Below are 22,807 nucleotides of genomic sequence, written 5' to 3'. Positions count from 1 at the left end.
CTGTAAGAAAATATATTTCGGGAATATTTTGTAGATGTATGTACTTTGACATGTGGTATCATCGCCACACGTTACGTTATCTTTCGGCCGAATGAAATCGCCTTCTATCAGCTTGGCGATGATAACGCTATTTTGTACTGTTCCGACGGCGACGTCGTTGTAACTTGGTTGTTGTTGCTTACTTGTGTGTCGTTGCAACGCGCTGCTGCAACAACGAGAAATAATTTGCCGCAACTGTGATATCTTGTTGCTGTCTTCTGATTGCAGTATCATTAATCGACCCCAGTTTGATACAACGGCGACCCGACGCTCAAATAATAAGCTATTACGTTTTTCTCTTCACGACGTTTGCGGCAAAGTTTGAAAGTCTCACTCGGAGATGCAAAGTGCGAGTTCCCCCAAGCGCGCTTCTCCCTCTCGCTCTCTCGATATCTCGAACTATTATATTACATAAGTATATTAAATTATACGGTGTCTGTACTCTATACTTGGTACGCGGCCGACGCCGATGGTCGTGAGTCCGGTGAGTCACGAGTCGGTCGAAAGCAATTAAAAGCAATCGACAATACTCTTCGCTACTCGTCAATTTGTCAACGGCGATGGCGGAAAAGAGAGAAGGCAAGTACTCGGCTGCATTCAATTATCAGAATTAAGAGCTGTAGTCAATTTAGTAGTAAAATATAATATAAAACGCGCAACGTAGCCCAAGTCTACGCTAAAAATTAGATATACATAGTAGCTGGCATTGGATCTACTGGACGTGGAGGGATCTAGATCTACAATGTGATCCCTCTTGTAGTTATAGTAGTTATACATATATAGAGTACAATATTATATACATAATATATACATGTATGTATATATTGGGGACGGCCGGTTTACATTACTGGAAATGGCCTTGATCGTAGCGTGTTCCGGGCCGGGTTACAAGAGTCCGAGGGCAGCGATGCTCAAGGGGCCGCGCGAGAAGCTTCTGTACGTCATCGGTATACATACGGATCCCGAGAAGGCCGATGTCCTCTGCACGGTAGACGTGGATCCCGATAGTCCTACGTACTGTCAGGTACCACGTTAAAAACGTTAAAACGTTTGTAAATTAAGTGAACCGTTCAACATACTCACGGAATTTGAACTTGCATACCCGCAGATAATACACAGACTGAGAATGCTAACGGCTGGCGACGAGTTACATCACTCCGGCTGGAACGTTTGTAGCAGCTGTCACGGATCACCCCGCAAACGCGACACGCTGGTGCTGCCCTGTCTTATGTCGGACCGGGTCTATTTGGTTGATACGAGCGACGAGAAAATGCCCCGGATCAAGAAGGTACCGTATGGAGGAGAGATAGACGGTAGACGATAAACGATAGGCGGGCGTGCGTCCAACATTCCCTCTTTACTTACCCTGCACCTTACATGTTTACGTATTATGGAGAGGCGACGATACAGTCGATACAGATGACATGGAGAAGACGAAATATAGAATTGGCATACAAGAATCTCTTATTCATGTTGCATTTCTCGTAATTTAAAGTGTACATTCTATTTCGTTGGAGGTTCTGGAACCGGAAGAGATGCGCAAATACGGGATATCTACGCCGCACACTTCCCATTGCTTGCCAACCGGCGAGATAATGATCTCCACCATGGGAAATCTCAGTGGGGACGGATTGGGCGAATTTTTCTGCATCGACGCAGAGACCCTGCGAGCGAAAGGCACATGGACCAAAAGCCATGAAAAAGCAACTTTCGGATACGATTTTTGGTACCAACCGTATCACGATACGCTCATCGCTACGGAATGGGGTGCACCTAGAGTCTTTAAGAAGGGATTCATTCCAGAGGACGTTTATGATCCTAGTAAATAATTACCCAATACGTTATCACGTTTCGCAAGAGCGAACGCGCGCAAAATATCGGTAATTATATAATCATGTCGATTAAATGATGGACAGAGAATTAAATGATTCACAGAGATTTATGGCAGAAGCTTGAACGTTTACTCGTGGAACGAACGAAAGCTGAAACAGATCATCGATCTGGGAGATGACGGAATCGCACCCCTTGAAATAAGATTCCTTCACGATCCGCTGGCAGCTCAAGGATTCGTAGGCTGCGCGGTAACGTCGAATGTTTATCGATTTTACAAGGCGGAGGACAATTCGTGGAAGGTCGAAAAAGTGATCCAGGTGCCACCGAAAAGAGTCGAGGGATGGATCGCACCTCTGATGTCAGGTATATATCACGAGTCGATGCTCTTCAAAATATCAACGAGGTCTTAAGATATGTACCTATGAAAGTTTCTGCCAGCGGAAACTCATCGCGACGATGTCAACTCGTCGACAACATTGCAGTCTTTTTTCTTTTTTCCTTCTTTTCTCACGAAAGCCTTTCTTCGCCTATCAAGGTATGATCACCGACATTCTGCTGAGTTTGGACGACAAGTATCTGTATCTGTCCAATTGGTTGCACGGCGACGTTAGGCAATACGACATCTCGGATACGAGAAACCCGAGATTGACGGGTCAAGTCTTCCTAGGAGGATCGATACTGAGCGATTCGCATGTACGGGTGACGCAAGACGAGGAAATGAGCAGTCAGCCGGACCCCATCTACGTGAAGGGGCGTAGATTGTATGGCGCACCGCAGATGTTACAGCTGAGTTTGGACGGACGTCGTTTGTACGTAACTACGTCGATCTTTAAGCCATGGGACAAACAGTTTTATCCCGATCTCCTCAAGTAAGTATATAGTATATGCAAGTAAATACGACCTTTCCTTTTCCGTCGTCCCTTCTCCTCTCCTCTCCTCTGCTCTCCTCTCCTTTTCTTTCCATAAAGGAAAATAAAACAGAATTGTTATTTGTAATCTCTACTCTCGTATATACGCTGTAATAATGTTCGGCGCGCGCTATTATTAGATATGGATCAACGATGGTGAAGCTTGATATCGACGTCGAGAAGGGCGGGATGACGCTCGACCATCGATTTCTCGTTGATTTCGGCGCCGATAACAGCGATATTTTACTGGCACATGAAATGAGGTGAGAGATATTCCGTAATTTATTGCGTCTCAGTGAAGGAAAAATTTCCATTTATTCTTCTTCCACTTTTCTGAAATGAAGAAAGACAAATCAAATGAAATCAATCTCGGAATTCATCCTGTCCAGAGATGAACTCGTAACTTTTTCAGTTGGTTTTTCCCCTTTTATTTCGATTTTAATCACTAATTTTTTCAATTAAATTGAACACATTTTGATTTCACAAAAAAAATCAAATTACCGCCAATTTCTTTTAATCCAATTAATTTCTCCCTTAAATATACAGGCTGTTGTACCGTTATCCCCCACAGCAATTCTATCGCTTTATCAATCTTTGCGTAGGTATCCTGGTGGAGATTGCACTTCCGATATATGGCTGGCAGAGAGACCCTAATTTTTATGACTGGACTTGACTGGACTGGACGTAGAGTCATGGATATCTCAACATCTGCGAAAGTAGTGATTCAGAACCTAGCTTATTTTATAGCGCGCCGTATTTTTGTGCGATTCTTCCAATGAAAATTATCATAAATTCGTTCCTTATCAATATAAAATCAGGATAAAAGACACGTCGGTGATAGGTAAATTAGTAAAGAGTACTCACAAGACATTTGTTTCCATGGTGCTTATTAATTCCAGCATATTGCATCAAGTAATATAGTAGAGATTTTATGTATATTGTATGAAATTTTTTACGTGACATGATGTTACGTAATAAGCAATAAATTTTTCTTCTTTCCTCAGAGTTTGCACAAATAAAATCCGTCTACGCCAAACTCGTATATAATTGTTCGCTGCGTAAAATTTGTCAAAATGTTCTGCATTAGAAACAATTCGAAGGTTGTATAGCCACGTATAACAATTTCGTTGAGTTTCCACAAATGATCGCGTTGGCCGAGATTTTATTCTTCCGTAACAAAGTTTCATATCATCTATAATACCCAATGAGTTACATAAAATTAAATTTGCGCAATTATCATGTATAATTCCAAAATTCGCAATAAACATTTGAAAGAAACGAGTCCTCGTCATTACTTCTGCAATATGTGAAAAAAATACTTATCACGTGACAGCATTATTTAGGTATTTAAAAAAAAATTATTGGGCGAAATATGCGACGCCAGAGAGTAGCGAGGACACGTCAAGTATCAATGTTGGCTACGAAGCTAATGAATTTCTTTTTTCGCCCGGATCGTCCGATGCTAACGCCATAAAATTCAAACCAAGTCGACGCGGCAAACTTTCCGCTACAGAAATGATTTTGTCCCGTTAATCGGTAATAAGTTGCGATCGGTCTGCGAAATTATTAAATTTTTTTAGATACGTACGCACGCACACGCGTCTAAGTGTATGTGTATGTGCCGAGTTTAAACACTTAATTGTTCAATTACATATAACTCAAGAAGACTACTCTTAATCTCTCTGTCAAACTGCATCTTTTCTTTTGGTTTTTTTCATCTTGATTAAAAAGTAATGCTGCAATGATGTACATCTACATAATCTCGGATCCTGAATTAATTGTCGAGTGTGCTCGCGTGTATACCGTACGTATATCTAGAGTTACAACGTTACATCTCGGTGCAAACCGATTCAGATGCATTGATTAAAACGTCAGGCTTTCTTTTCCTGACATGACGGCATTACACAATGGCAAGCTCGTGTTAGCCATTATGCGGTAAATGTTGACAGCGCGATCGTTTATCGTAACGATCGTTATCGAGACTTTTATCATCATCACCGTCATCATCATTATCATTATTACTATCATCATCATCATCATCATCATCGGACTTCCCGTCAATATCGTCAGCCGAACTTCTCGCGACTACACCGTTAGCGTAAGGATACCCGGAGCCGATTCTACATTTATCCCAAAAATTCGTGGCTTTCAAGAGAATACTACTTATCTCGCGCTCGCTCGAGCATCGTACATACTCGTGGATTGTCACTCCCTTTAAAAGAAAAAAAAAACAAAAAAATAAAAAAAAGAAAAAAAGAAGAAGGGAGAGAGAGAAAAAAGAAGACACTCGTTAGCCCCAAGTGTAACAGATCGCAGGTGCGTTAGCCTCGTTTTTGAGACAACTATAGAATCGGCACTCGGCACAGTGGGTTTTCAATTGTCGCGTTGGAGAGATCGATCCACGATCGAGCTGTAAAACCGACTTGCTTCTCGGATGACGTTTTTGCCGGATGACACTCCACCATCTGGTTTCGAGCGGAGTGTTTTGCCTCCTACGGCGACGTAGGGCGACGCAGGTACGACGGTACGAATTTGAGTACCGCGTGAGACGAGTGTCGAGCCATCAGGGCGCGCGAGCGCCAGCCGTCGTTCGTTCAGACCCACGGTGTCCAGCCCTCGTACAACAAGGCCAGATTATCGTTGCTCTGCGCTTCACGTATCACGTATTCCACTTGTTCGGCCGTGGTGTACTTGCGCGACGGTTGCGGATCGCGGCCTTCCAGCTTCATACGCACGCGGCGCCACACGTTCAGCGCGTAAGCGTTTCGCTCTTGCACGGCTAGGGGAAAAAGAAAGGAAGAAAAAAAAAAGATTAGATAAAAGAGAGAAAATATTAGAGTATTATAAGCAATCTTCAGATCTCGTATCGACCAAAGTAGAGACAGAAGACTACCTACCCTTGCCCGTGGTCGGATCTCTGGTCAACGGTGTCCCCTTTCTCGGACTCAGGCATACACTGTCCTGTCGCACCAGCTTACTCTTCCTCCTCCTCCTCCTCTTCCTCCTCTTCTTCCTCTTCTTCGGCAGACTGCCCGCAGGCTTTTCCGTGTCCTTCGCTGAATTTATCTTGCGCTCGCTCGCAAATTCCAGCAATCGATTGTACAAACTGGGCACTTTAATCGCCATCGCTTCCAATTCTTTCTTCATCACCGTGCCGCGAGCCGAGTCAAAATTCTCGGCTGCCAGTTCCTTTACCACCGCCGAAAGGTTCTCCGTGAACGATCGATAGGCGAACAGAAAGTCCTGCAAGCCGTCTATGTTTTCCTGCTTAGCCATCGTCTTTAACAACGCTCTAACATCCGACATGAGTCGATGATGTTCGGCGAGTACGTTCTGCAGATTCATCACTCGCTCCCTTAAATAGTCCTCGGCGGTGAAGAGAGCCTCTTGTTTCTCCTGCAGTTTCCTCTGGGTGTCGATTATCGCTTCGGACACAATTTTTTCAGCCTGCTTCAACCACGCGGCGTCCACGTTGTTCTCCAGCTGCAGCAACTGTACGAGGCTTTCCTCCGTCGTGGTGACGGTGATATTCAGATTGGCCGTCAGGACGCAGCTTTCCTCCCAGTGCTTGATCAGTTTGACCAGATTGGCGTCGTGCGTCACACTCTCCGACGTCCTGGTCCTTAGAGCCTCGTAGTGCAATATGGCATTGCACGTATTGACCACCATTGCGGCTAGATTGTGTTGTCGGGTCAATTTATCGCACGACAACAACACTGCATTATCGAACGCGGACATGACTTCGCTCAGCGCCGGATTGGCGCCGGCAGCCCACTTGAGACGTTGTACAGCGCTCGAAACAAGATTTTGTTGTTGCTCGCGTGCCTCGCACACTCGCGACTGCAAGTTGGACAAATTCGTTGCCTTTTTTCGTAGCTCCAGCATGAAGGTAGAGCGATCTGAAAGAAACGAGGAAATAATTATTTTCTAAAGGCTAAAACAGTCAAGATGGATTTGAATTCGTTAATTTTAAACAGACTCATTAAATCTAGAGACAAATAAGTTCCTGTAAGCCTAAAAATCTGTAAGCTACCATGGTCAGTTTAAGGACTCACTTAAACGATTCATGGGATGCATCGAATACATTGGATTCATCGGACTCATATTGGGCCTCATCATTAGAATATCTTCGTGCAACCAATGATAAGCCGTCTGCTGAAGTTGAAGTCTCTGAAGACTGACCCTGGCTACCTCGGCGCTCTGCTGCGCCAATCTAGCAGCCTGTTTCCGTCGCCAGGCGCTCTCCAAAGTGCTACTTAATGCGCCCGCTTGCGTCAAGACCGAGCCCGAGAACGAGCCTCTCTTGATGCACAGATCTACCATCTTTCGACACAGCTCCTCCAACGAGACCTTGCTCTCCGCTCCGATGTCTCTCTGCTCGATCTCGGTAGTCACGTTCAGGCCCATTCGGTGCAGCAAGAGACACAAGGCGAGCGCCAACGTCTGCGACGTCACCCCGAGCAATTGCCTCGAAACGTAATCGGCCGTGAACACTCGGACAGGTTTATTAAGTCGTTCATCGTCGTACACGTTCGCCAATCCGCCTTTAAACGCAGTAGCAATGTCCCGGCACATGACGAAGAACTCTTGTATGGTGTGCAATCTCTTGATCAGGAATATGTCCTCGAGCACTTGCCGAGCCGCCTTGTTGAAGATGGGCGCCGACATCTCCTTAGCTTCGCGTATCTGATCAATCTTCTTCCAATTCATCGGAATGTCCAAGGAGCTCAGGGTAGTGACCAAGGCGTTACCTTCCATTTGCAATTTCTCAAACAAACCGTTGAAGCCCATCAGCAACATTTGACCCGGCGTCAGAGTTTCCTCCTGATTCAAATCCTGAACCTCCGCCTGTCGCGACAGTAACGCCTCGAATCGTAATCTCATGTTAGCCACTATACTCTGTACCACCGCGTGCGGGCTCTCCATCTCCATCACGGTGAACCGGAGATGCATCTCGAGCTGCGCCAGAATGTCACCGAGCGGTATTCCGGTCTGTATTACGATTTCACCAAGCTCGCTTATCATTCGTATTACGCTCGGCTCCTCCGTGACGATCGTCTTCGTCGCCTCCGGCAATATGATGGTTTGGAAATTGTAGTTGAGCTCCTGCAGACCCTTGTAAATACAATCGGCGCTCTTGAGGCACTTGAGGATCAGCGCAATCTTGGGATCGTTGTTCGTCTTGTGGTTCTCCGGTATCAGCGTAATCAACTCGGCGATCAATGACGACATGAGACGCATCTCGTCCAGAAACCAGTCCCCCTCGCGGGACGTGAGATCCACCAAGCAGTCTCCGGCGCACTTGGCAGCGCCCTCCATCATAAGGTAGCGCTTATTCAAAGCACACAGCGCGGTGATATTGACGCACTCGAGCGCTCTCTCCGCGCCCTTCTCTCGTCGCAGAAATCCCGCAATTTGCGCCCTCGACTCGGTGTACGCCTTCTCGATCCTATTGCCGGCTTCCGGCAAGCCTTCGGATACCGTTCTCTCGTAAGCTTTCTTGTATCTCTCGCCGTACTCGTTCAAAATCGCTTCCATCTGATACGAGAAGGTTATTATCTGCTGAACCTGCGGATTGCTCGGATTGATTGGATTTAGGCTCGCTTCGAACCGCGCCATGACTTGGTGGCACGCCTCAACGGTGCCCGAGACTAACAACTCGTTCGCCCAAGTGTGATAGAGTACGGCGCGATGTTGCGAAAGGACGCTGAGAGGGTACAGGCTGCAGATGGCGGAATATTGGCTCAATAGCTCTAGACATTTGCTTATGGAAAAGGCCTGGTCGGTGGCCAGCTGCGTCAATTCGTTCTCCGACTGCTCGCATTGCACGATCATCTGACTTTGTCCAGCGTTCTGCAGGAACTCCTTCACAAGGTCGAACACTACGTGATCCTGCTGATTGGTCAGGGCTCCCAATTCCGACAGCCACTGTCCTAGTTGGGGTCCTCGCACCGCAGCCAACGCGATCTAAAGTAACAGAAATAAAAATATCGAGAGATATGCGATAAACGTTGGAAAAAAAACCCCCACACAACTTAAAAAACATTAGAATCGGACGCTTTGCGGCAACATGTTTCGCGGTCGCGTTTCAGCAGACTCACATTGTGCATATTAATCTGCTTCTCGCATTCCTCTATCTTCTCCTTCAGGCCCGCCTTTGCTTTCTCGTGAGAGTCCCGCGCTCGTTTGAACGAATTGTATCGCTTCACGACCGAATATAACGCGTGATTCCGACCCATCGCCTGCGCCTCCTTGACTAGCGCGAGCTGCTGGTGTCGGTCTTGCAGTAAATCCTGACACTGACGCGACGCCTCGGTCGCCTCGATCCAGCTGTTCAAATGATGGCACAATAGCGGCAAGGTTTTCGCCAATTCGTCTCTGCAATTTCATTCCATGAAACACGAAAACGTGTTACAAACGACTATAAATGCAACCTAACGATATTTAACGAGATTTTCATATTTAAGCGAGAAACGAGCTAAACATTTACGTAGAGAGACGTAAATTGACTCTTTTTCACTCTTAACAAGACAGTCTCCTCCTAGGTGGAGGATGTTAAAGAAGGAAAGAGAAGAAAGGAGGCGATTAATAATTCTACTACTTATAAAATAAACACGTGTGCACGTGTGTACTTGAAATGGTAAAAATCAACTCTAGAAATATTTTTCTCTCTTAAAGAGAATAGAAGAAAAGATAAGATAGAAGAGAGAAACGCGAAATGTCGAGAGTGTCTCGTCGAGTGAGAGAAAGACTCAGACTCGTTGTTGGTCTCTTACCGATTAGCCAGCCACTCGGCGCGCATCTCCGCCGTTCTCACAGCAAACATCGCACGCGTGAGTTCCTGCTCCAGTTGTTTTCTTCCGACGCCAGTGCACCTCGCTCTGGCTTGACAAGCGCCATAACTCGCTATGCTGGTGTCCGCGCCCGCCCGCCAATCTACCAAAGGATCGTAGACAAACGCCTCCAGCAAGGTCAGGAGCGTCTCGCGGCCTCTACGCATCACTCTTAGAGTATGCTCGGAAGCGAACCTAAATATACCCTGGACACACAAATAACGATTATATTATACACCGTTTATAGTTGGAAAAATATAATAATCATTGGCCACTCATGAATGTGCGTTTCTTTCCCATCTCGGCTTCCCATCGACCTTTTTTCGATTGCGAGCGAATCGCAATTACCGCTGATAGCGGCTGATAGTTATAGCAGTTCTTTGCCAGGGAAACCAGCAGATGAGTAGATAAGTAAAAGCACTCCCGAACGAACGGGTAGCAGCGTGCCGTATCTGCCGAAACGCTTCGTATCGATCTACGTTCTCGTCGAGCGTCGAGCGTCGAACGTCGAGAAGTATCATAGCTATTGCGAATGCTCTATTGCATTGTCATCGAAATAAATTTGCTGTCTCAAAAAAGTGACGAAAAAAAAAGAAGAAAAGAAAAAGAATCCGAACGAGAGCGAGGTAAATTTCTTTCATTTTTACATTTCTCACATAATCGCGAAAAAATTAATTAAATAACATTTCGAACGTTTCGTAGGTTTACGTAATCGTGATGCATGGCTCGATGTGTATCTTGGTATTTCGTAGAGTACCATCGGAAACCCGTTTCTTTCCGTGTGTATGTGTATGTGCGCGTGTACGTGCGAAAGGTAAGTCGTATTAGCTGATTGATCGTTTTCACGTTTCTCGCATGATTCTCGTGGATAAAAATTGTTTCGATGATTCCGGTGGGTTTTGCACGACGGTTTTATAAGGTCACGCAACGACGAGAGACGACCTCGTCGTCGTTGCGAGACACAAATAGCCACGGCTGTATAAAGTGCTACGAACACATATCCCCAGTTTGACTTCTCTGTAAATAGATGTATCCGTACGAGGTCCCTTAATCATCGCGACGATCATTACTTCTTTGACCATTTTGAGACTAATTTTAAATTTTAATCGCGAGCCGTCAGAAGCGGGCTGAAAACTTTCAAAACTCTACAATTCTACAATGTATAAACAAGTACTTGCAAGTTTTCTTTTTCAGAACTATGTATCTGAAAGAAAGCAACGTTACTGAGTCGGACGTAAATGCATCCACGAATGCTCCATCGACCGACTTGCCGAGAAACGAAGAAAACATGTTTTGGATCTTGATGGACTGCTTCCTGTTCGTTGCGATCGTTTTGGGGAATGTCCTCACGATATTGGCCATAACGTGGGCTCGCAGGCTCCGAAACGTCGTTTCGAATTACTTTATTCTAAACCTAGCAGTATCGGATCTTATGGTGGGCGTAACGCTTCCGTATCATTTGGCGTTTTACGCGGACAACACGTTACACCGCAACAAGTCGGTATGCATCTCGCGCTTCATCATGTTCAGCTTAGCGTGCGGCGGGAGCATATACAATCTCATAATAATCGCCATAGACCGATACGTCGCTATCGTGTACCCATTGAGCTATAATGCATACGCGACCAAGAGGCGCGTGCTACTGATTATAATCGTCGCTTGGATATGTACCATGGGCGTGTCATCGATTCCGACATATTGGAATAATTTTGACGCTTCTAACACTGACCAGAAGTGCGAATTGGAAACGGTATTGCCGAGGTACTGTTACTGCATCTTGGTAATCAATTTCGCGCGATAGCCCCGTGACGATGTATTACTTGACGTTCGTCGGTATTTATTATTCGTCGTAATTGCCGTAAACATTAATTATTCCTCGATCAATGAATCGGTTTGTCAGTCGATTTGTTAGTCTCAGTGCAGCTTCCCGCGCGACTGGTAAGACGTCACAAATTATATTATTTTGGTAGATACTACATATTGGCTATACAGATGCCGGCACTTTTCCTCAGTTGGATAGCAATGTTTCTGCTGTATTGGAAAATCTGGAGAGAGGCGCATATGCACGCGCGTCGCATGAATCTCGGTATCGTCCCGAATATCGCTGAAAAAAACGATCGTAAAAGTGTACAGGTATATAGTTTTAATTTTAAATCATAGAATGTAGCAGACAATTGAAAGCAGCGACGAAATAAAAGCGTTTTACAAGCGTAGCGATCAAGGAGTGACGGCAATAATAGATTTTGATTTTTCGATTAGGTGGTGCTGCTGATCCTGGGCTGCTTTTCGATCTGCTGGTTCCCTTATTTCGTCGTGGTTTGCATTCGCATGCAAACCTCTGATTGGAGAACAAACTCGATGACGTTATGGTACAAATCCACGTTCGCATTGGCCGTTGCTAACAGTGCGATGAATCCCTTCATATACGCGTGGAAAAACACCAACTTTCGCAAGGCCTTTCTAAAGATTTTACACTTTAAATCGCCCAATGACTATTTTAACTCGAGCTTTAAAATGTACTTGGAAAAACAACGTCAACTAAAAAGCCAGGCGGATGTACAAGACAGTCACCGTACAAATGGAAACAACAATTCGCCCCGATATTCATCTAATCCGAATCCCCAATCTGAAGAAAATAGAATGGACAATACAATTTTGTAAATCCCATTCATTTTCAGCTAAAAAAGCTGTCTAATATAGAGATAAATTAAAAATTATTTCATCTTCTCCAAATTTATATATTTGTGTATATTTGCCTGTAAGAAATCTTTCTCTTTCTCTTTCTCTTTCTCTCTCTCCCACCCTCCCTCCCTCTTCCTCTCCAGGAATTAAAAATCTTGAAAAATAAAAAATTCACAAAACAAAATATAGTAGATACATCTCCATAAAGAATTGCAATCGTAAGACACTCATCTAGTACGAAATTAAAACCTTTCTAGTGCGATAAAAGTTCTAAAAACAATGAAATTTTTAAGCGTATTAAAATTTTAATTGTAATCAGACTTTTTAAAAGTAAAACTATCCGTTATTTCACCATCTTAGCGAGAAAGATTTTCGTTAAGATTATCGGAAGACTTACCTCGACTCCGGTTACTCCTAAAGCCGTTTTGATATTTGGCGTCATGCGGAACGGCACTTTTTCCGGGACGCGCAAAGTTTTTCCTTTCTCGAAACAGACGTTGTAATCGATGTGCACAACTTCGCCGGTGTTGAGGTCGACGAGAACATTGTCCAAGTGCCTGTCGCCTAAACCTATGATGTAGCCAATAATGGACATTACCGCAACGGAATACGAGTAGTTCTTGGTAGCTTGCCACCAGCTGCCGGCATTGATGCTGTTGCACCAAATCTCTCTGCAAAATACATTGGAAAAGGTGAGGGTGAGAGTGTGAGTGAGAGAGAGAGAGAGAGGGGGGGAGATGGATCTTGAAAGATTCATTAGTCCGATTAAAAAGTACGGTAATGACCGTTTTCTATAATTATTTGGCAACTAACTTGGCTAGCAGATCCTTCGGAGTCTCCCTCATTAGTTCCTCCAATACTTTTTTCAGCACGTGGATAGGCCATTCCTTTCGGTTCTCCAAGCCGATCCCGCACTCTTTCAGCAACGGCGTCAGTTTGTTGTAAAACAACTCCGAGGGTCGCATAATCGCCGAATTGCCGCCACCAGCTTTGCTGTTCACGGAGCACTCGCGCTGCTGCCATCGCTTGTAGAGTATAAACAGTGGCGTCACGCCGTCGACCCACTGAATAAGTCCAGATCTAGGACCCAACGGTATCACCGAGTAATGCCGTGCTCTGTAGACCTTGGTATCGTTGTTCTTCGACATCATGGTGTTACATATGCTTAGGAATTGCATTATCCTCTCGTCCAGATGCAAGTCCTCTAGTCCCTTGAATAGGTACGTGTATACGTGACCGTCGGACCCGTGAAACATGAGCTTCTTAGGTTTCGTCTTCGTCGGCAGAATCTGAACGTTATTGTTCACCGACATGATGGTGACGATCCTGTTATCGATAGCAGCGACGCCCGGCATGGCGATGCAGGTATCCTTCAGATTGGCCAAGATAGGGCTAATGTCAGTCATTGACAGAGAATAAGCGGCACGTCGGTGCACGCGTTGCGCCAACTTGGTCTCCAAGTGTTTCAAGGCCAAACTGGCCACTTGGGGCTTGGCCGGATTCTTGGGATTGTTTAGTCGATTTATCACCTCTTCGATGGAAGCACCAAACTTCTCCTGAAAGGTTTTCTCGTGCGGCGTCTCGGCTGGTACGGACGTCATAGATAGCAGATTCTCCAGTATAAACGTGATCGGTTTCAAAATGATCCTGTACTTCTCCGCGATCAACTTATCTTTCTCTTCGGGCGCGAGCCAAACATTGTCCTGTACCCGTTGAATCTCGATCTCCAGCTGCTCGAATCGTTTGGTAATCTCTGTGTGATGTTGGCACAACGTCGCCAACCACAGTTCGTCCCATAGCAACGTGATTCGTCTCAGCTCCTTGACTAGCACCTTGACTTGAACCACCGAATCCTGGATGCGACTCGAGAGACAATCGACCAACTGCGAGAAATAGGAATCCATAAAGCTCTCATGCTCGTCGTTGTACACGATTGCTTCCGCTGCCGTCTCCTCTTCGTCCTCCTCGTCCTCCTCTCCCTCCTCCTCCGCCTCCTCGTCTTCCTCCTCGTCTTCCTCCTCCTCCTCCTCCTCTTCCTCCTCTTCCTCTTCTTCTTCCTCCTCCTCCTCCTCCTCTTCTTCCTTTCCCCGTTCTCCCGCGGCAGCGCTCAAGCCTATAACGTTCTGCGAGTCGTTATCGTTGTCGTTGTCGGGCTTCTCGTAAACGACCTTGTCGTAAATCTTTTTCTGGCCGGATACCGCGCCCACCACGGCTGGGAACGTGATCAAATGCGGCGAATTCTCCGCCACTCGGCACAACAGCTCGGACACCTGGGTCCTCACATATGCCTCGGGATGGCTGAGCCTCGAGAACAACTGCGGTATAATCTGCTTCCATGGCGCGGTCGGGGTCGTCGAGAGGCCGGCTTCGAGTACGTTCTGCAACTCCAGAGCGTGCTTCACCACGAGTCGCAGCAGTCTCAACGTCGCCGTGATGGTGTCGCACTCGTTGCTGTCGTTGTTCGCCAATTGCAAGTATTTGAAGTATGCGTTCGCCGAAAGGTCGTAATACGAATAGATCCTCTTCTGCGCCTGTCGCCATATGTCGACCAGCATGCCGAGATGTTCGTTGCTGGAGTGGCTCAGAACCGACACGTTCCTCAGCTGATTCTCTATCATGTCGGATGTGTTTATGTCGTTCGTGTCGATATCGCCCTCGTCCTCGGGTATGGTCTTGTTCTGGCTCAGTATAGAGAAAATGGTGTTGAGATCCGCCTCGGCAATGTCCATCGGCAGTAAGGACTGTATATTTATCCGGTCGGTATCCGTCAATTGGCCAGAGTTGGAGTTGTCCACGATCTTCCGGCCCCACTTGTAGCACCAAGCAGCGAAGCTGGACCAGGCGCGCGGCAGCTCCGAACACTGATTCACGCCAAGCTGCATCAGTTTACCAATTATCATGTCCGACGTAGGAATCAGATCGATCGTCTCGCCAAACAGCTTGTCCATCAGGCCGTCGTTGTGCTCAGCCTCGAATCTGAGCAACTCCTCCAGCTGAGGATTCTCGTTCACGTCCGTGTCGTGCTGTATCCATTTACTCAGGGTAAGTAAAAGCTTGGTTCCCATCTCGCATAAGTCGGCGGACCGCTCACCGCTGACGATCGTTCGCGAAATTCCCAATGCGGTCGCGCAGCACATCCTCAAAGCCTCTCTCGTATCCTCCATGTCGTACAGTAACTTGGACAATTCCCTGAACGCGCGCATACTATTCTTGGTCCATTTCACGTCAACAGGCCCGTTCAGCATGTCGCTTGTAATCTCGGGAAAGGTGCGAGCGCTCGGATCTTTGAGTCGGATCAGGTCTTGCTCCGACTTCAAGTACTTGACCATCTCCCGTTTCGCTAAATTAAAGTTGCCTTCCTTCCTGGCTGTTCTGACGACGTGTAACCGTAGACTGTCGACCTCCATGGAGTCGTTGTCGCACGCTTGATCCAGGTACTCGGACCACCACAAAACCTGCGTTAAAATGTTCGAGTTAACATTATTGACTTTATCAACCTTGTACAATTCGAAAACGTTCTTGTCCTTTTTGCCGCGCGCGAAATTCTTCAGCCCCGTCGCGGAATACTGGAGCAGTATTGCGTCACTGAGATACTCTGATGGCACATTTCGCAATCCGTCCTGCATCATCTTGGCCGCGACTTTCTGGCACCTCTCGACAACACTGTCGCACATCGAGTCGTCGAACGATTCGTCGAATTCGTTAAGGTGAATCCTCAGGGCAACGTTCGTCAAACTGTTGCTGCACGCGACCAGCGTTTTCGCGCAACTCCAATTACTTTTTCTTTCCTCGTCCAGAAGGTTCCAATTCGTCAATTCGTCCAAGGAGATCAATTCACCCTCCTCGAACTTTTTCAGACAATCCGCCTGCTGCGGAACGATATTCTCCGCGAGTTGCCTCCTCAGAACGGCGTAATTGTCCTGCGCCAGTATCTCGGTTTCCCGCGATTTCCACTCCACTAATCCAGACCAGTCGCTGACCGCTTTATAACAGTTGGAAAGTCTTTGCATGCAGAAACTCAGAACTTGATTGTCACTCTCGAGTTTCGCGGCGGCTCTGCCGCTTTCGTCGTCGTTCGTTTTAACGCAAGCGTGCTCGTCGATGATGAGCCTGTAGGCATCCGCCGCTGACTCGTAACGTCCGGCGGCTTCCTCCATCGTCGCTTTCAGCCACGGGAATTGCCTGTCCTTGCCCTTGGTGTACACGTAGAGCCCCTGCAACGCCTCCGCTTCGCCGAGCGCGACCATCGCCTGTGCCGTCCACAACGTCGCCCTTTCGAACTCGATGCCCTGCGTGTTATCAGCACTGCTCAAATCCTCCAGTAACCTCTGGCCGTTGCGCAGCGCACTCGTCGCCAGGCCCGAGTGCAACGAAACCACGCACAAGGCCAATCGTATGCGATTCAGCCATTCCTTGCACGTCGACTTGTTCGTATGGAAGAAGGTTCTGACTGGTTTTGACAGCGGCAAGAGTGCCATCGCGCAACCGTCGGCCGCGTTGTGAATCACCCTCTCCAAATGTTCCAGAAATTCGACGAAGAGCCGCACTCGCGTGTGCTCGTGCAAGATGCGATCTAATCCCTGCCTCTCCCTCCTCATCACATCTGCGTTGGAGCACGAGATCTCGCGAGCCAGAATCTTCAGGGCACTCTCGATCGACGTGAAAGTTTCCTGCGGCTTCCCCAAAGAGGTGCGAAGCTTATTCAGGACGCAGTGTTGCGCTGCTTCAAAACCGCTCCAGAAAAACAGGAACGAACAGTTTGCGAGCGCTAAATCGTACATCCTCGCCGTAGTTCCGTTCTCCGGTCTGCAGACACAGAAATAATTTTATCACCGTACACATTATTTCGAGAAGAAATGATCTCTCATAAACGGTAAAGATAAAGAGCACTTACACGGCTGGCCAGCACAAAGTAAATATCTCCGACAACCCGGATGCGTCAAGATAATGTTCCTGCAGTAGAAATGCCATGTACGTTTTGAAATGTTGCGCCAGCAATTCCCCATTGTTGTTACCTCGCATGTGCAGTCTTTGAGCGAGTATCAACGATTCTGTCGAATAGGTCACGATCTCCCGTGCCTTCTGTGGTACAACATGGTTGACACGACAGTTGAACATGAAATGAGAGAAAGAAAAAAAAAAGAAAGAAAGAAAGAAAGAAAAAAGAAAGAGAGAGAGAAACAGAGAAAGAAAGAAAGAGATCATCATATCATATTCATACTCGACAAGTTTCGCGTACAATGCGCCAATGAAGAAAAGATGGCACTCACCTTAGTGTCTGAGAATAAATACTGTTTGTTTAATTTTGGTATAACAATGTTAATGGGCATACACATTAGCAGCGCGCCGTACTTTTCGCGGATCGTTCTGTTGCACGAGGTCAAATGCAACGTCGCTAGATCCACGATACTTGAATAGGTCTCTTGCTTCCACACCACATTCTTCGCGGTCATTAACATTTCGAAGAGATTGCACGCCGCGCTCGCGATATCGTCATTGGTCGTGGTGCCACAGCTAATTAAACTCGCAATGATACTCTGGCACTCTTGAGTTACGCTCAAGATCCCGATGTATTTCTCAGACTGTACGCAAATCTCTTGCAACCAGGTGGACAAAAGGAGCAAGGTGCACGCGGGCGTATTCTTGTTGTATGTCTTTGCTATCAAATTGAGAATTATAGACAAATGACCGCTGGCTGGTACATCCAAGGTCGCGGGAAACATATCCATCGGGCGGCAAGCGGTGGTGCCCGTTATCAAGCTGGATCTTGGAACGAAGTGATTGTACCTGTCAACACAGTGCACACACATGCACAAAAGTTAAACGTTGAAATTTCACGTTTGTTCGTCACGTCGACACGCGCTCCAACTCGAAAGAGGATTAAACTTTCATTTTGCTGGATCTTACCTGGAACAGTGCGCATAAAGCAAGTACAGAATATTGTATTGCAAAAACGGGCTCGCCGTAGACAGGGCGGTGTCGTATGGCTTTAATTTGACTGCGAGAAGTTCCAAGATGCTGGGCTTCAAAGCCCACATTCCGATAATCGAATTATTAGCGTTTGCTAAAACGATATAAGAGCGTAAGATTAATCGCGCTTGTTTAGATCGGCAACGTGAAGCTTGCTCACCTATGTCCGAAAGCGCACGTAGGATAAACGTAACTACAATCTCAACGTCGCTCTTGGTGTATCTCAAATCGTTCAACGGATTGTCTACAACCAAGACATCCATGTCGGGTAGTACGAGTCTGTAAGCGATCTCCAAATCCGCTAGTATATAGCGATAAGATTCCTGCAATAACGGGATATTTTTCAGGCTTAGCAAGCTGTGATATACCCCCAGGCTCGCATTTTGAATGGGAATAGAATTTCGGAATCTTAATTTTAGCAGCATCGAATTCTTGCCGAGTAACGTGTGCACCAATTCCAATGGCAAGTTTGCGGATACCTCCTTAATTATTTTCGATATGACGGTCAACATTGAAATAATAGTATCGTCCCAAAAGATGTTGACTCTCCGTAATTGAAGATCGACAAATTTATAGAGAAGTTCGTGATTCTTTGCGACACGGCTTTGAAGATAACCGAGGAGCAAGAAGGCGCATTCATTCGCGACTACGATCAACTCTTCCTTTTCTTCCGACAAATTTTCACTCAGTTTGACTTTGGGTTCCATCGATCGCAGGACGCTCATTAACAACTGTCCTTTCTCCTTGGACAGAGCATTCCCTTTGTCAGAAGGCACCTTGGAATTCTTCTTATCATTATTCTTATTTATAACCAACGACTTCATCATCTTAATGAGATTTTCCTCGGTAATCTCGTCTTTACTGAAATATTTTGAAAGCGTCTCGACATGTTTCTGCGACGAGCTCACGTTTCTTATATGTTTAATCAAGTTTTCCGTGTTATTGGATATTTCGGGCCAAGTGTCAGTCTCTTCTTCCAATTCGATCGCTTTGACAACGGTCTTGAGCATCTTGGACAGACAATTCGTTAGGAATGACCACTGTACGTTGGGAGATGCGAGATCTGGATTTAAATGCTCGGCTATGCTCTTCGTTACTGTGTTAAATACAGATATTAACGACGTGATTCGCAGAATACATTCCCTCGGTGTCGGGGACCCGTCGTCGCCAGGCGAAGTACGACCAGATTCGGGCGAATTCAGTTCCTCGTCGTAGCTCTCCATATCCTCCAAGAATTGGCCTAGCAAGGTCAAAGTAAACTGCAGATCCGCTATCCAGAACGAGCGCAACTTTTGCAAACATCGACTTGCGTAAACGACAACTGACTTTTGTTGCGTGGAGTCGATGTGCCATCCCACAAGTATGTCTACGGTATCGCGGAAGTGGTTCGTGAACGTCTCTGGATAGGAATCTATGATGAGTAGTATAGCATCCACAGTCGCCACCAGTAAATCTGCTCTATCGACATTTTCCAATATTGATTGTAATTGGGACATCATTGGCTATAATGCGAACACGTTATGATCAATATTCATCCTTACGCTGTGCGACAAAAGCAAAAGTTAAAAGTTATTATTTACCACGGAGAATTCCTTTAATTTAGATATCTTAGAATCCATCTTGAGCGTCTCGATAAGTGACTTCATTAGTAGACATTTTACATCATCTTTACGTTCCATTGAGTATTTGCTGAAGATCCAGTCTATATATCTAGAAACGTATACAAGTTTTGCGGTTTTTCGTATCGTTAAATCACACACAAACACGTGTAAGGATACAGAATATATGTATATATAAATATAAGCGTGCGCGCGCGCGCGCGTGTGTGTGCGAGTGTGTGTGTGTGCGCGCGCGTGTGTACTTCACACTACATTCATATCACTCGACTATGCGTACCTTTTAAAATCTTGGTCTACTACATATCCAATTCGACCCAAACATTTTGCAATCTGTTGCTTCGCCTCTTGACCAGGACCAGAGTGCAAAAAATCCAACAAACTTTCACAGATAGTCTCCAAGTTCCGTCGTACGTATCGTTGATTTTCAGGTGCGACGATACCTTCCCGCACTTGCTTGCAAAGCACCATGAGATGATCGTAATCATCTTCGCGGCACAATCGTCGCAGCAACTTGGAAATTCTCGAGTCCTCTGAAACAAGTGGGTTTTAGGCGAAGAGCAAAATTCACATAGAACAGAAAAAAGGTACAAACGTATAAACACCACTCGCAATATACTCGCTATATCATTACCATTTATTCTTTTATCGTCATAGTATTTGCCCTGCGCATTCTCATGATTTTTCAACGATTCTTGAAACTTGGGTCTTGACGTAGGGTGATAGCTAGGCTCTGAATTTGGTTCGCGATCATTGGGAGTCTTTTTAAAAGCTCTCCCACGCGTTCCACCCCTGGCACGATCCGCGGAACTGCCACCGCGCGCCATTCGAAATTCATTTCTCGGAACACCGCTGAGCCTGCCGCATATATTTCATCGCAAATTATTATTCTCAATTTACCACAGATACGTATGTCGAAGATACGAAGAATATAATCGGGACAAAGAAGAAAATGAAAGATACCTCGGCTTAAATCTAGCAAAGCCGTGATCCGAAGAGTAGTTGGAGTTTCGATGGCAAATGACCAGGGTGCTGCGTGGTACATTAAGTTCATTTACACCGTAACCACTTATCACGCCACTGCCTTCTTTCTCTATTTCCCCTTCTTGGTTTATAGACTCGTCTCGAGTCTCGGCGCACTTGGAACCACGTAGCCTCGTGCTAGTATTAGAGTTCCCACAGCTATTCATTACATTACTCTGCGAGTGGTCCGCATGACCCACACTTAACGAATGTATAACCCGTGGTTATCTAGAAAAATAGTTATCGTTAATTACGCGGTGCAACTACTAAAAAGACCCTACGAATATAACTGCAGATTAAAATAAAAATTAAAGATTAAAAGATCAGCGTGGAAAAAAAATTGTATAAATTTGCTTTTCCGAAGCGCTATTCTTTCAGAGAAATAGTCTCGTTACATACACGCGCGACGAGCGTACATCAAAGAGAATATTTTATGTATTTAAGAGAAAATTAATATAATAAAATATATATTAATATATACATGTGTTTCTTTTCGATCAAGAATCTTTTCCCTATGGCATTTATCGGTATCCCATATACGCGTATATATATTTATGGCACGTACGAGACAGTTATATCGAGTAAACTGCAAAGTTAGGTGAGATCCAAGTATTCTCGACCAAGTATACATATAAAGTCTATTATCCGACGATCAAGTTATCAAAAAGACAACACTGGTCCAAATGTTGTACATTTCTCACGTTAGAATCTAGATGCCATTTCAGCTTTTACCACAAAACGAGCCATCTAACGATCCAACGAGTATTTTTCAAAAGTTAAGACGATACGAGAGAAGATCGTAGCACGGTGAGCCGGTTGTCGCGTAATTCATCTCACGTTCTCACGTAGCGCGATTGAGATTACGCGTGCAGCGTCTTAACGTTAAATTTTCTAAAAATCGTGACTCCCATCATTCGCGAAACATATCCACGTGGGACATACAGGCATCCGTTACAATCCGTTAGCCGCTAGCCCGAGCCGAGCGATGGAGAACTTAAAAAGGCATTGATCGTCGATCGCGTTCTCGATCTCGACTACGCGCACGTTGACGCATCTTTCACGCATCCTTCTCCTCGCTCCTCTAAAAACTCTTGGCAAATCACTAATTTAGGTTTACGAAAAATCACTTCTCACCGATCTCGGCCAAATGATCTCGCGTAAATGAACGTTCAGCTGTGCAGAATCTCCGAGGATGGCCAGCAAACTTATCGCTTCGTATCGTCTGGCCAAGATACAAGGGCGAAAATCCGGATTTAGAGGTTACGAGAGGACACATTCAGCGTTCCCCGCTTTGGATTTTCGTCCTAGTCTAGCTCTAGCTCTAGATCGTCGGTGTCGGTAGTCGGTACTGTCGGTGGTCGGTGGTACGCACTGGTGTGCACTGTGCACGCCAATCGCCAACGCCATCATGATCAATATGATCATACATGCACGTTGCATTCATATGCGCACGCACACACACACGCTTCTTCTAGAGAGTTTTCGTTTCCATTCGACACTCGACGGCCAAAGAAGGCCACATTATACTCTTTCAATCACCGATTCACGGCGTTTTCTCGTCTCTCATCATCGACGATATTTCGTTTCTCGCTCGAGTCGAACGTATCTCAAGCAGTCGCGTGTATTCCACAAACGAGGAAACGAGCAAGCGCAATTGGACGGGAGAATTATGTAGGAATTTTCTCTTTCTTACTAACGTAAAGATTTATTCGGACGGAATACGGAATCATTTTCTAGGGAATAACACGTGATTCACAAGACGTGACCAATGCCAAGCCAATGCCAAGCGTCAAGTTCTCGCAACGAAGGACGCTTTATCCGTGCGAAAAAAATTTAAATCCGATAGGTTTACAGATGTATAATTTTCCGAATTTGACACGCAACTATATGGACCGTCGACTCG

General features: G+C 45.8%; 5 protein-coding genes across 10 annotated transcripts in view; 3 read left to right on the top strand and 2 right to left on the bottom strand.

The window, feature by feature from the left end:
- Window positions 1-321, bottom strand: part of LOC143896358 (uncharacterized) — a 1,783-nt gene extending 1,462 nt beyond the window's left edge. The window contains exon 1 of one of the 2 annotated variants that reach the window (XM_077404197.1): window positions 183-321. The gene's annotated coding sequence lies outside the window, so the exon portion shown is untranslated. Of the gene's footprint in view, window positions 1-44 lie in introns of both variants that reach the window. The other variant, XM_077404196.1, reaches the window with a different exon arrangement.
- Window positions 1-408, top strand: part of LOC143896350 (sodium-coupled monocarboxylate transporter 1-like) — an 8,831-nt gene extending 8,423 nt beyond the window's left edge. Inside the window, exon 9 of the transcript XR_013256618.1 lies at window positions 268-408. The gene's annotated coding sequence lies outside the window, so the exon portion shown is untranslated. The remainder of the gene's footprint in view (window positions 1-267) is intronic.
- Window positions 409-451: 43 nt separating this feature from the next.
- LOC143896354 (methanethiol oxidase) lies at window positions 452-3,785 on the top strand. Its single transcript, XM_077404186.1, has 8 exons — window positions 452-618; window positions 909-1,063; window positions 1,148-1,327; window positions 1,557-1,860; window positions 1,975-2,235; window positions 2,408-2,741; window positions 2,921-3,043; window positions 3,383-3,785. Exons 1-8 carry the CDS (start codon window positions 600-602, stop codon window positions 3,432-3,434), a joined length of 1,428 nt encoding a protein of 475 aa, XP_077260312.1. The 5' UTR covers window positions 452-599; the 3' UTR covers window positions 3,435-3,785.
- Window positions 3,651-22,795, bottom strand: Nonc (serine/threonine-protein kinase Smg1). 3 transcript variants are annotated; one of them, XM_077404148.1, is made up of 16 exons: window positions 22,039-22,795; window positions 20,845-21,132; window positions 20,516-20,739; window positions 20,162-20,414; window positions 19,846-19,975; window positions 18,426-19,767; window positions 18,203-18,359; window positions 17,566-18,082; window positions 17,190-17,377; window positions 13,109-17,101; window positions 12,693-12,966; window positions 9,557-9,819; window positions 8,882-9,158; window positions 6,836-8,747; window positions 5,678-6,679; window positions 3,651-5,559 (listed from the first exon to the last, which is right to left on the bottom strand). In XM_077404148.1, exons 2-16 carry the CDS (start codon window positions 21,069-21,071, stop codon window positions 5,375-5,377), a joined length of 10,944 nt encoding a protein of 3,647 aa, XP_077260274.1. In that variant the 5' UTR covers window positions 21,072-21,132; window positions 22,039-22,795; the 3' UTR covers window positions 3,651-5,374. The 3 variants fall into 3 exon arrangements, with proteins under 3 accessions (XP_077260274.1, XP_077260275.1, XP_077260276.1); XM_077404149.1 differs by having other exon boundaries at window positions 17,190-17,374; XM_077404150.1 differs by lacking the exons at window positions 19,846-19,975; window positions 20,162-20,414; window positions 20,516-20,739; window positions 20,845-21,132; window positions 22,039-22,795 and having other exon boundaries at window positions 18,426-19,505; window positions 19,592-19,707.
- Window positions 9,826-12,350, top strand: LOC143896355 (histamine H2 receptor-like). 3 transcript variants are annotated; one of them, XM_077404187.1, is made up of 5 exons: window positions 9,826-10,239; window positions 10,316-10,427; window positions 10,808-11,374; window positions 11,584-11,746; window positions 11,873-12,350. In XM_077404187.1, the coding sequence occupies exons 2-5, from the start codon at window positions 10,399-10,401 to the stop codon at window positions 12,272-12,274; spliced, it is 1,161 nt and encodes a 386-aa protein (XP_077260313.1). In that variant the 5' UTR covers window positions 9,826-10,239; window positions 10,316-10,398; the 3' UTR covers window positions 12,275-12,350. The 3 variants fall into 3 exon arrangements, with proteins under 3 accessions (XP_077260313.1, XP_077260315.1, XP_077260314.1); XM_077404189.1 differs by having other exon boundaries at window positions 9,826-10,505; XM_077404188.1 differs by having other exon boundaries at window positions 9,826-10,632.
- Window positions 22,796-22,807: the final 12 nt, after the last annotated feature.

This window comes from Temnothorax americanus, unplaced genomic scaffold (genome assembly GCF_048541705.1).
Source record: "Temnothorax americanus isolate GAGA-0224 unplaced genomic scaffold, ASM4854170v1 Scaffold18, whole genome shotgun sequence".
Taxonomy (NCBI): domain Eukaryota; kingdom Metazoa; phylum Arthropoda; class Insecta; order Hymenoptera; family Formicidae; genus Temnothorax; species Temnothorax americanus.
Note: the sequence above shows the minus strand (reverse complement) of the source record. Positions and strands in the feature narration are given on the sequence as shown.

Bases quoted from the DNA above. Each gene is read 5' to 3' on its own strand.
- LOC143896355 (XM_077404187.1), top strand. From the start codon at position 10,399: ATGTGTATGTGCGCGTGTACGTGCGAAAG. The intron at 11,375-11,583 runs GTACTGTTACTG...TTATTTTGGTAG, and splicing joins TTGGAAACGGTATTGCCGAG to ATACTACATATTGGCTATAC. The intron at 11,747-11,872 runs GTATATAGTTTT...TTTTTCGATTAG, and splicing joins ACGATCGTAAAAGTGTACAG to GTGGTGCTGCTGATCCTGGG.
- Nonc (XM_077404148.1), bottom strand. From the start codon at position 21,071: ATGAATAGCTGTGGGAACTCTAATACTAGCACGAGGCTACGTGGTTCC. The intron at 19,976-20,161 runs GTACGCATAGTC...ATACGTTTCTAG, and splicing joins GTAGACCAAGATTTTAAAAG to ATATATAGACTGGATCTTCA. The intron at 17,102-17,189 runs GTAAGTGCTCTT...CTGTGTCTGCAG, and splicing joins ACTTTGTGCTGGCCAGCCGT to ACCGGAGAACGGAACTACGG.
- LOC143896354 (XM_077404186.1), top strand. The intron at 1,064-1,147 runs GTACCACGTTAA...GCATACCCGCAG, and splicing joins ATAGTCCTACGTACTGTCAG to ATAATACACAGACTGAGAAT. The intron at 2,742-2,920 runs GTAAGTATATAG...CGCTATTATTAG, and splicing joins TTTTATCCCGATCTCCTCAA to ATATGGATCAACGATGGTGA.